The sequence below is a fragment of the Rhinoraja longicauda genome, chromosome 3, assembly GCF_053455715.1.
Source record: "Rhinoraja longicauda isolate Sanriku21f chromosome 3, sRhiLon1.1, whole genome shotgun sequence".
Classification (NCBI taxonomy): Eukaryota; Metazoa; Chordata; class Chondrichthyes; order Rajiformes; family Arhynchobatidae; genus Rhinoraja; species Rhinoraja longicauda.
The window spans coordinates 90,701,928-90,714,025 of NC_135955.1; the positions used below are offsets into that span (position 1 = coordinate 90,701,928).

A 12,098-nucleotide genomic window follows, 5' to 3' on the forward strand; every position below is an offset into this window, starting at 1 on the left:
TGCCCTTTCAGGGAGTAACAGGACTCATTATTCCTGCCATTAACTGCATACTTTTTCTTTGCATTTCACCCCCTGAAGTGCAACACCTCACACTTGTCTGAACAAACTCCATCTGCCACCGTTCCATCTTGACGAAGATCTTTGAATCTTCTCTCGCCAGGATTGGAGAGTGGCTAATGTTGTTCCTGTATTTGGGAAGGAAGATAGGGAGAATCCAGGAGCTTCGGCTGGTGAGCGTCACATCAGTGGTTGGGAAGCTACTGGTGAAGATTATTTGGGATAGGATTTGCTCCCATTTGGAAGAGAGTGGGTTAATTGCGAAGAGTCGATGTGGGTTTGTATACAGCAGCTCGTGTCTTACTAATTTGATTGAGATTTTGAGGAGGTGATGAAGATGATCGATGAGGGTAGGGAGGTGATGTTGTCTACATGGGTTTTAGTAAAGCATATGATAAAATCCCCCAAACTAGGCAGGTACGGAAGATTAATTTTCATGGGATAAAAAGTGCCTCACTGCCTCCAACCTTTCCCAAAGACACCATACAGTCTATTCAGTGAAGGTAGAAGGATGGCAGTCGGGTATGTCATGGGTGAGCCATGTCTCTGTGAAACAGGGCACATGGCAGTCGCACATCTCCAAGGCCGGCATGGTGGGTGGCACAGCGGTAGAGTTGCTGCCCCACAGTGCCAGAGACCCAGATTTCATCCTGACCACGGGTGCTGTCTGTACGAAGTTTGTACGTTCTCCCTGTGACCCGCGTGGGTTTTCTCCGGGTGCTCCGGTTTCCTCCCACACTCCCTATTGTACGGGGTGATAGCTGGTCGATGCAGAAGGGCCTGTTTCAACGTTACAACGTCCAAAGTTCAGCCTGGCTTTAAGCTTCTCCAGTTCTCCACAGACTGCACATTAGCCAGAGTATGCTGGGGAGGGGGGACTTGAAACCGTTGCTTCAGCGGTGCACTTCCCTTGTCTCCTCACCAGGTGGCAGCACTTTGTCCCGGAGTCGGGGCTGCCATCCAACGCATATAGTTGGGACAAAGGTCAGAGACAAGAAAGGAAGGTGTGAGACAGGTTTGAAGTGTTGTTGATTATGAAGCCAGAGGATGAGTTGGGGGGGGGGGGGGGGGGGGGGAGAGAGCCCTGAGGGAGGGGGGGGGGGGGGAGAGAGCCCTGAGGGAGGGGGGGGGGGGAGAGAGCCCTGAGGGAGGGGAAGCTTGGGAGATGAAGAGTTACGCCCAGCATCTGCAGTCCTTTGTTTCGATATTTAGTCTGGTTCACCGTGGAATCTCCTCATGGTATTCCTACTCTGAAGGGGTTCTCCTCCTCTCTCTGGGAGTTTAGTGATGCTCCCTTCTGTGATGGTTTTCCTGTCTGATATCCAACAGATAGTTTCTCTGCCTGTACCGTAACTCGGTACAGTGAATACCACCTTCAGTTTGTGTGTAACATGATTAGTATGGAGATCTTCAATAGCTGAGGATTTCTTCGTCGCATGTATGTTGTTGCTCTTTGCTCCATATGCAATTAGCATCTTTAGTCAGCATGTGATGCTGCGGTCTAAATGAATGTGTGAAGGAGCATTGCATCATGCCCGTCTGCTGGGTGATTCTCATTCTGCACCCTTCGTGCAGCTTAGTTTTGCAATGCAGCATGAAAAAGGAGTCTTTGGCCCACCGAGTCCACGCTGACCAATGATCACCCGTACCCTAGTTCTGTTCTACCTACCAGGGACATTTTTCAGAAGCCAATTAACCTACAAACCCGCACGTCTTTGGAATGTGGGAGGCACCCGGAGAAAACCCACGTGGCCACAGGGAGAATGTACAAACTCTGTACCGACAGCACCCATAATGAGGATTGAACCCAAGTTTCTGGCGCTGTGAGGCAGTAGAATATAAAAACCGGCATGTAATACTGATGCTCTATAAGGTGCTGGTCAGACTGCATTTGGAATATTGTGAGCAATTTTGGGCCCCGTATCTAAGGAAGGATGTGCTGGCTCTGGAGAGGGTCCAGAGGAGGTTTATAAGAATGATCCCAGGAATGAGTGGGTTAACCTATGATGAGCGTTTGTCGGCACTGGGCCTGTACTCACTAGAATGAAGGGGGACCTCATTGAAACATAGGGAATAGTGAAAGGCCAGGATGGAGTGGATGTGGAGAGGATGTTTCCACTGGTGGGAGAGTCTAGGACCAGAGGGCACAGCCTAGAATTAGAGGACATTCCTTTAGGAAGGAGATGAGGAGGAATTTCTTTAGGGTTGTACTGGAGAGGGTGATGAATCTGTGGAATTCATTGTTACAGACGGCTGTGGAGGCCAAGTCAGTGGATATTGTTAAGGCAGAGATAGATAGATTCTTGATTAGTGCGGGTGTCAGAGGTTGTGGGGAGAAGGCAGGAGAATGGGGTTGAGGGAAAGATAGATCAGCCATGATTGAATGGTGGAATAGACTTTATGGGCCGAATGGCCTAATTTTGCTCCTATCACTTATTTACTTATGAAACAAACTCTCTTTAAAAGTCTAATTGGCGTGGCACTTCACGGTTGGAAATGTGCAGTAACTGGGTTTCCTGCAAGCATCAGTGAGGTGCTGGCAAAATAGGCCAGTGGAAAGCTTGGCAGTGACTGGGTTTCCTGCAAGCATTAGTGAGGTGCTGGCATCAGTGAGGTGCTGGCAACACAGGCAGTGGGAAGCTTCTCCCATTGGTGGGTTCCACTATTGTTTCTGGCACAAACTACACTTTCCATTTCACCTGCCATTGTTGACATGTGACAGCTTTCTTATTTGCTGTAACCACAATATAAGCATAAAACTTTAAACAACCTTGCAATTTGAATGGCAAAGAATTTCTGTTGTCCGTGGCCTCGAGACTTAAAGTAGACGCCTTGACCAGTCCCCTACCACGATGTGTCCAATATTGGTTTTAGTTTATTGTCACATGTACCGAGATACAGTGAAAAACTTTTGCGTGTTATCCAGTCAGCGGAAAGACTATACATGATTACAATCGAGCCATTCACAGTGTACAGGTACATGATAAAGGGAATAACGTGAATAATGTTTAGTGCAAGATAAAGTCAGATTAAAGATAGTCCAAGTGTCTCCAATGAGGTAGGTAGTAGTTTAGCACTGCTCTCTGGTTGTGGTAGGACGGTTCAGTTGCCTGATAACAGCCGGGAAGAAACTGTCCCTGAATCTGGAGGTGTGCGTTTTCACACTTCTGTACCTCTTCCTGATGAGAGAGGGGAGAAGAGGGAAGTAAAGGCCAGAAGCTGTAAGTCTGCTGAAGCTTCCCTGACCTGAATTATTGACTACAGATGCTGCCTGACCATCTACATCTTTTTTTGATTTTGCTTTGCAGCATCTGCAGTTTTTGAGTTTAACTCTGACTTACCTATTCTGCAGCAGGTGCAGAAACCAGGAGATTGCCCAGCATTCTACTCCATGGGCTGACTCAATCTGGCTAAAAGCTGGGACTGATCTATACGCAGATGCTGCCTGACCCACTGAGTTCTTCCAGCACTGCCTTTTACTTGGGACTGATGATACTGAATAAACCCAGGGTTCCATGTTTTCCTAGAAGCAAAATAAGCTGATTTCCATTTATTTTTTCCACAGAAAAACTGAAGATTTTTAGATTTTAACATTTACACCAGAAAATGAAAGTTTCAAAAACTTTCCTCTGGGTGGCTGCAGCGGTTGGCGTCATTCTGCTCTTTGCCTCAGTGGCAGCAGTTATTCTGGCAAAATATTACACCAAAGGTGAGTGTTGGGGGTTACAGGGAGAAGGCAGGAGAATGGGGTTGTGAGGGAGAGTTAGATCTGTCATGATTGAATAGCAGAGTAGACCTGATGCACACTGGTCTGGAGGGCTTTGAAATGGCACGCCAATTGTTGATGAAACTAAATGCATTGGCAGGGAATATTTAACCAAGATCCTCGTAGTCAAAGAACAATACTACACAGACACAGACTCCGGCCCACAATGTCCATAGAACATGCAACCTGGAACAGCACAGCATGGAAACAGACATGTTGGCACACTCTGCCTGTGCTGGTCATGATACCAAGATGAAATAATCTCCACTGCTTGTACATTATCCATATCCCTCTATTTCCTGCATGTCCAAGTGTCTCTTAAATACTCCTGTTGTATCTGTCTCTACACCACCCACCGCCCTCTGCACAAATATTAGACAACATATAGTTAACCTTTGCTCCACGCACCTTAAAGTTATGCTCTCTAATGTTGAATATTTCTACGGGGGTTGGGGGGGGGGGGGGGTGTGTGTAAAGGTTCTGACTGTCTACAGAGACGTGGCTACAAGAGGACCAAGGCTGGGAACTAAATATTCAGGGGTACACAACGTATAGAAAAGACAGACAGGTGGGCAGAAGGGGTGGGGTCGCTCTGTTGGTGAGGAATGATATTCACTCCCTTGCAAGGGGTGACATAGAATCAGGAGATGTAGAATCAGTATGGATAGAAATGTTATCTACAGGCCCCCAAACAGTAGCCTCGACATAGGGTGCAAGTTGAATCGAGAGCTAAAATTGGCATGTCGCAAATGTAATGCTACGGTGGTTATGGGAGATTTCAACATGCAGGTAGACTGGGAAAATCAGGTTGGTAATGGACCCCAGGAAAGGGAGTTTGTGGAGTGCCTCCGAGATGGATTCTTAGAACAGCTTGTACTGGAGCCTACTAGGGAGAAGGCAATTCTGGATTTAGTGTTGTGCATTGAGCCTGATCTGATAAGGGGACTCGAGGTAAAAGAGCCATTAGGAGGCAGTGATCACAAGTTTTACTCTACAAATTGAGAGGGAGAAGGGAAAATCGGAAGTGTCAGTATTACAGTATAGCAAAGGGGATTACAGAGGCATGAGGCGGGAGCTGGTCAGATTTGACTGGAAGAAGGCCCTAGCAGGGAAGACGGTGGAACAGCAATGGCAGGTATTCCTGGGAATAATGCAGAAGTTGCAGGATCAATTTATCCCAAAGAGGAGGAAAGATTCTATGGGGAGTAAGAGGCACCCGTGGTTGACAAGGGCAGTCAAGGACAGCATAAAAATAAAAGTGAAGTATAACATAGCAAAGAAGAGTGGGAAGCCAGAGGATTGGGACTCTTTTAAAGAGCAACAGAAGATAACTAAAAAGGCAATACAGGGAGAAAAGATGAGGTACGAGGGTAAACTAACCAATTATATAAAGGAGGATAGTAAAAGATTTTTTAGGTATGTGAAGAGGAAAAAAATAGTCAAGGCAAATGTGGGTCCCTTGAAGACAGAAGCAGGGGAATTTATTATGGGGAACAAGGAAATGGCAGATGAGTTGAACCGGTACTTTGGATCTGTCTTCACTAAGGAAGATACAAACAATCTCCCAGATGTTCTAGTGGCCAGAGATCCTCGGGTGACGGAGGAACTGAAGGAAATCCACAGGCAGGAAATGGTATTGGGTAGACTGATGGGACTGAAGGTTGATAAATCCCCAGGGCCTGATGGTCTGCATCCCAGGGTACTTAAGGAGGTGGCTCTAGAAAGTGTGGACGCATTGGTGATCATTTTCCAATGTTCTATAGATTCAGGATCAGTTCCTGTTGATTGGAGGGGAGCTAATGTTGTCCCACTTTTCAAGAAAGGAGGGAGAGAAAAAAAGGGAAATTATAGGCCAGTTAGTCTGACATCAGTGGTGGGGAGAATGCTGGAGTCAATTATAAAAGATGAAATTGCGGAGCATTTGGAAAGCAGTAACAGGATCGTTCCAAGTCAGCATGGATTTACGAAGGGGAAATCATGCTTGACTAATCTTCTGGAATTGTTTGAGTATGTAACTAGGAAAATTGACAGGGGAGAGCCGGTGGATGTGGTGTACCTTGACTTTCAGAAAGCCTTCGACAAGGTCCCACATAGGAGATTAGAGGGCAAATTTAGAGCACATGGTATTGGGGGTAGGGTACTAACATGGATAGCAAATTGTTTGACAGAAAGCAGAGTGGGGATAAATGGGTCCCTTTCAGAATGGCAGGCAGTGACTAGTGGGGTACCCCAAGGCTCGGTGCTGGGACCGCAGCTACTTACAATATACATTAATGACTTGGATGATGGGATTAAAAGTACCATTGGCAAATTTGCAGATGATACAAAGCTGGGCGGTAGTGTGAACTGTGAGGAAGATGCTATAAGGTTGCAGGGTGACTTGGACAGGTTGTGTGAGTGGGCAGATGCATGGCAGATGCAGTTTGGAAGTCAGATTATTATCTGAATGGTGTCAAGTTAGGAAAACGGGACGTACAATGAGATCTGGGTGTCCTAGTGCATCAGTCACTGAAAAGAAGCATGCAGGTACAGCAGGCAGTGAAGAAAGCCAAAGGAATGTTGGCCTTCATAACAAGAGGAGTTGAGTATAGGAGCAAAGAGGTCCTTCTGCAGTTGTACAGGGCCCTAGTGAGACCGCACCTGGAGTACTATGTGCAGTTTTGGTCTCCAAATTTGAGGAACGATATTCTTGCTATTGAGGGCGTGCAGCGTAGGTTTACTGGGTTAATTCCTGGAATGGCGGGACTGTCGTATGTTGAAAGACTGGAGCGACTAGGCTTGTATACACTGGAATTTAGAAGGATGAGAGGGGATCTAATCGAAACATATAAGATTATTAAGGGGTTGGACACATTAGAGGCAGGAAACATGTTCCCAATGTTGAGGGAGTCCAGAACCAGGGGCCACAGTTTAAGAATAAGGGGTAGGCCATTTAGAACGGAGATGAGGAAAAACTTTTTCAGTCAGAGTTGTAAGTCTGTGGAATTCTCTGCCTCAGAAGCCAGTGGAGGCCAATTCTCTGAATGCATTCAAGAGAGAGCTAGATAGAGCTCTTAAGGATAGCGGAGTCAGGGGGTATGGGGAGAAGGCAGGAACGGGGTACTGATTGAGAATGATCAGCCATGATCACATTGAACGGTGGTGCTGGCTCGAAGAGCCGAATGGCCTACTCCTGCACCTATTGTCTATTGTCTATTGGGACTAAGAAAAGACTGAGAACATTAGAGGCATTTAAAGAATGGGAGAAAGCAGCAGGACAAACAAATCAGATAATACACTACAAAAAACACAATAGTCAAACTCAAGAGCAATGGATGGAGCATAACAATAGGTAGACAAACAATGCTGGAGTAACTCAGCGGGACAGGCCGCATCTCAGGAGAGGAGGAATGTGTGACGTTTCGGACCGAGACCTATCTTCAGAATAGGTTCAGACCATAACAATAGGTTGCACTCTGAACCTATTCTGAATCTAGGTTACTGTCTGAAGAATGGTCTCGACCCGAAACGTCATCCATTCCTCCTCTCCAGAGCTGCTGCCTGTCCCACTGCGTTACTCCAGCATTTTGCGTCTCTCTTCAGTGTAAACCAGCACCTGTAGTTCCTTCACACACAATAGGTTCCACAGAGCAGTGCAATGAGTTGTAGTTACAATGTCCTTGTGTGAAGGTGATGATTGTATCTCCAACTTGAGGTGCTGCACCTCACTTTCAGTTTACAGATGAATTAATTAATTAATATCGTTAATTACAGATTAATTAATTAATTAATTAAAATCGTTGAGAACATTAGCGAGGCAGTGGTGCGTGTTTGCGACGGGCATGGTGATGGACGCCCCACACATCTCTGTCCTCCATACAGCTGGCTAGCTCCTCTTTTGTGCGTATATGCTCGTCTTCCATTACAGAGGTACAGGTTACGCCTGTGTCCACTGGCAGTGAACTGTGCACATTCCTTTGCTCTGACCTTCCATGTAGTCACAATGTTGCTGTGCAATCACATCTCTTTATCTTTCAGTGGCTCCACATAAACAGACTATGGATTTTCCAGGAGTCGGCGATCTGTCTTCAATTAATGAAAGTAAGTTGGAAGTTAGTTCCTGGTTTTATCGGAAGCAGAATATATTCCCTGTCATCCACTCCTTATTGACTGATGTTGAAATGTCGGTTTCATGTACAATCCATAGCTTTGAAACACTGAGGGCAGAACAGTGACACACCCGACGAACTGGAGCGTCAGAGACCCAGGTTCCATCCTGACCTTGGGTGCTCTCTGTGCACCATTCGATACCAGTAGCAGCTTATAGATAAGAAACAATACAAGCCGCGCAGTGGTGCAATGGTAGAGCTGTTTTCTCGCAGTGCCAGAGACCCAGGTTCGATGCTGACTGTGGTGCTGTCTGTGCGGAGTTTGCACGCTCTCGCTGTGACCGCATGGGTCTCTTCCAGGTGCTCCGGTATCTTCCCACATCCCAAAGACGTGTGGGTTTGTAGGGAAATTGGCCGCTGCAAGTTGTCCCCAGTGTGCAGGGAGAAAGTGGGATAAGATAGAACTAGTGTCAACAGGTGATCGATGGTCAGCATGGACTCTGTGGGCTGAAGGGCCTGTTTCCATGACATATCTTATCAATTCAATCAATCAGGTGGTGCATCTGTAGAGTTGTTGTCTTGCAGTGCTAGCAACGCTGGAGACCTGACTACGAGTGCTGTCTGTACGGAGTTTGCACGTTCTCCCCGTGACTGCATGGGTTTTCTCCGAGATCTTCGGTTTCCTCCCACATTCCAAAGACGTGCAAGTATATAGGTTAATTGGCTTTGTATAAGTGTAAATTGTCCCTGGTGTGTAGGATAGTGTTAATGTGCGAGGATCACTAGTTGGTGTGGACACGGTGGGCCCGAAGGGTCTGTTCCGCACTGTATCTCTAAACTAAACAATCAACATATCTGAGGACGACTGCTGTGCCAGATATTGGTTTATTTTTAAATCCTCATTCAGAAACATAATCGATTCATTGAATCAAACGGCACTGACGGATTGAATCGGCACAGAAGCAGATTCTTCGGCCAAACACGTCCATGCTGACCAAGATGTCCCATCTAAGCTAGTCCCATTTACCCACCTCTAAACCTTTCCTATCCATGTACCTGTCCAGGTGTCTTTTAAACAGGAAGGCAGATTATTGTCTGAATGGTGTCAAGTTAGGAAAAGGGGAAGTACAACATGATCTGGGTGTCCCAGTGCATCAGTCACTGAAAGGAAGCATGCAGGTACAGCAGGCAGTGAAGAAAGCCAATGGAATGTTGGCCTTCATAACAAGAGGAGTTGAGTATAGGAGCAAAGAGGTCCTTCTGTAGTTGTACAGGGCCCTAGTGAGACCACACCTGGAGTATTGTGTGCAGTTTTGGTCTCCAAACTTGAGGAAGGACATTCTTGCTATTGAGGGAGTGCAGCATAGATTCATGAGGTTAATTCCTGGAATGGCGGGACTGTCATATGTTGAAAGACTGGAGCGACTAGGCTTGTATATGCTGGAATTTAGAAGGATGAGAGGGGATCTTATCTAAACATATAAGATTATTAAGGGATTGGACACGCTAGAGGCAGGAAACATGTTCCCAATATTTTATTTTATTTTCATATTTCAGATACAGCGCGGAAACAGGCCTTTTCGGCCCACCAAGTCCGCACCGCCCAGTGATCCCCGCACACTAACACTATCCTACACACACTAGGGACAATTTTTACATATACCCAGTCAATTAACCTACATACCTGTACGTCTTTGGAGATGTTGAGGGAGTCCAGAACCAGGGGCCACAGTTTAACAATAAGGGGTAGGCCATTTAGAACGGAGATGAGGAAAAACCTTTTCAGTCAGAGAGTTGTAAATCTGTGGAATTCTCTGCCTCAGAAGGCAGTGGAGGCCAATTCTCTGGATGCTTTCAATAGACAATAGACAAGAGAGAGCTAGATAGAGCTCTTAATGATAGCGGAGTCAGGGGTTATGGGGAGAAGGCAGGAACGGGGTACTGATTGTGGATAATCAGCCATGATCACATTGAATGGTGGTGCTGGCTCGAAGAGCCGAATGGCCTACTCCTGCACCTGTTGTCTATTGTCTAAATGTTTTTATAGTTTTTGCCTCAGCTACCTCTGGCAGCTCATTCCGTGCACTGGCCACCCTCTGTTACTGTACGATGAAGTTGCACTATGCACCAGTTTTGCTCCATTATAGTTACCTAGTATACTGGTCCTTAATGCATTGTGATCTTGGTTATTATTATTTGTCAGCGTGTCACTGCATTAATGAGCCCATAAAGCTGCAGTAAGTAAGGATTATTTTGTTCCTTTGCCGGTACATGCCACAATCTCACACTCTTGACTCTACTTTGATCTTGTGCCAAGACCATTAGTACAATAACGTTTAAAATGACTGTATCAGAACTAAAGATTTCTGCATTGCTTGTAGCGTGTGGCTCCAGGATTGAAAGGTTCAGCCGGATAGTTGGTGGGACCAACGCTGTGAATGGCGAGTGGCCCTGGCAGGTGAGCTTACAGATCGGGAGTCACGTTTGTGGAGCCTCCATCATCTCCGACCAATGGCTCGTCTCTGCCGCTCACTGCTTCCAAAAGTAAGTGAACCTTTATTTATGCATCATCTCATAGTTGACAAGAAATGTTGAGGCTCTGGTCAGGAAAAGGCAGTTCAGTTTAGTTTATTGTCACGTGTACCGAGGTACAGTGAAAAGCTTTTGTGGCGTGCTAATCAGTCAGCGGAAAGACAATACATGATTACAATCGAGCCAATCATTGATTGAATGTACAGATACATGATAAGAGAATAAAGTTTAGTGCAAGGTAAAACCAGTAAAGTATTATCAAGGATAGCCCAGTGTCACCAATGAGGTAGATAGTAGTTCAGCACGGCTCTCTGGTTGTGGTAGGATGGTTCAGTTGCCTGATAACAGTCGGGAAGAAACTGTCCCTGAATCTGGAGGTGTGCGTTTTCACACTTCTGTATCTCTTGCCTGATTGGAGAGAGGAGGAGAGGGATTGGCCAGGGTGAGACTGGTCCTTGATTATGCTGCTGGCCTTGCCGAGGCAGCGTGAGGTGTAGATGGAGGCGATGGAAGGGAGGTTGGTTTGTGTGATGGTCTGGGCTGCGTCCAGAATTTGCTGCAATTTCTTGCGGTCGATAAAATGCGTTCTAATGCACATCTGTAGAAGTTAGTGAGAGTTGTTGGGGACGTGCTGAACATTCTAAGCCTTCTAAGGAAGTAGAGGCGTTCCTGAGCTTTCTTGGTCGTTGCTTCAGTATGGGTGGTCCAGGAGAAGGTGTTGGTGATGTTGACTCCTGGGAATCTCTACTTCAGCATCGTCAGTGCAAACTGGGGTATGTGAACCGCTTCACTTCCTGAAGTCAATCAACATCTCCATTGTCTTGCTGACGTTGAGAGAAAGGTTGTTGTCTCTACACCAGGCCACGAGGTTCTCAATCTCCTTCCTGCACTCCGTCTCATCATTATTTGATATCCGGCCCACAACGGTGGTGTCATTGGATTTAGGAGCTGGTGTTGTGATTGCCTCTCAGCCAGGGAACTGCAGACAGTGAGTCTGTCTGGCCCATCTATCCCTCTACATACTTGTCCAAGGGTCTTTTAAATGCTGTTATGGTTCCTGTCTCAACTACCTCTGGCTGCTTGTTCCATATACCCACCACCATCTTTAGTGTAGTTTAGAGATACAGCACAGAAACATGCCATTCAGCCGACTAAACCTGTGCTACCATTGATCCCCGCACACTAGCACTATGTTACTTACACGAGGGACAATTTACAATTATGCCAAGCCAATTAGCCTACTAACCTGTATGTCGTTGGAATGTGGGAGGAAACCAGAGCACCCGGAGAAAACCCACGAGGTCACAGGGAGAACGTGCAAACTCCGTACGGACAGCATCTGTAGTCAGGATTGAGGGTTGGTGTGGACAGGGTGGACCACAAAGCCTGTTTCTGTGCTGTGTCTCTGTGCCAGGGTTTCTGCAGGTAAGTCCAGCATCAAGTGTGTTTAATTGTCACGTACCAATATCTTCCCAGCTGTCATCAGGCAACTGAACCGTCCTGTCACCAACACGAGAGGCGAGCGGCCCTGACCTCCAAGTTACCTGATTGGAGACCCTCGCTCTATCTTTCATCGGACTTCACCTTGCACTAAATGTTAGTCCCTTCATCTGTACACTGGACGACTTGATTATAATCATGTATTGTCTTTCCGC

General features: G+C 46.5%; 1 protein-coding gene across 1 annotated transcript in view; it reads left to right on the forward strand.

Moving 5' to 3' along the window:
- The first annotated feature begins 3,663 nt into the window (after positions 1-3,663).
- The window catches only part of LOC144592271 (transmembrane protease serine 9-like), a 91,450-nt gene continuing 83,015 nt past the window's right edge, over positions 3,664-12,098 (forward strand). The window contains exons 1-3 of the mRNA XM_078396800.1: positions 3,664-3,766; positions 7,841-7,903; positions 10,293-10,455. Of these exons, the coding sequence (XP_078252926.1) occupies positions 3,664-3,766; positions 7,841-7,903; positions 10,293-10,455 (329 nt within the window). The remainder of the gene's footprint in view (positions 3,767-7,840; positions 7,904-10,292; positions 10,456-12,098) is intronic.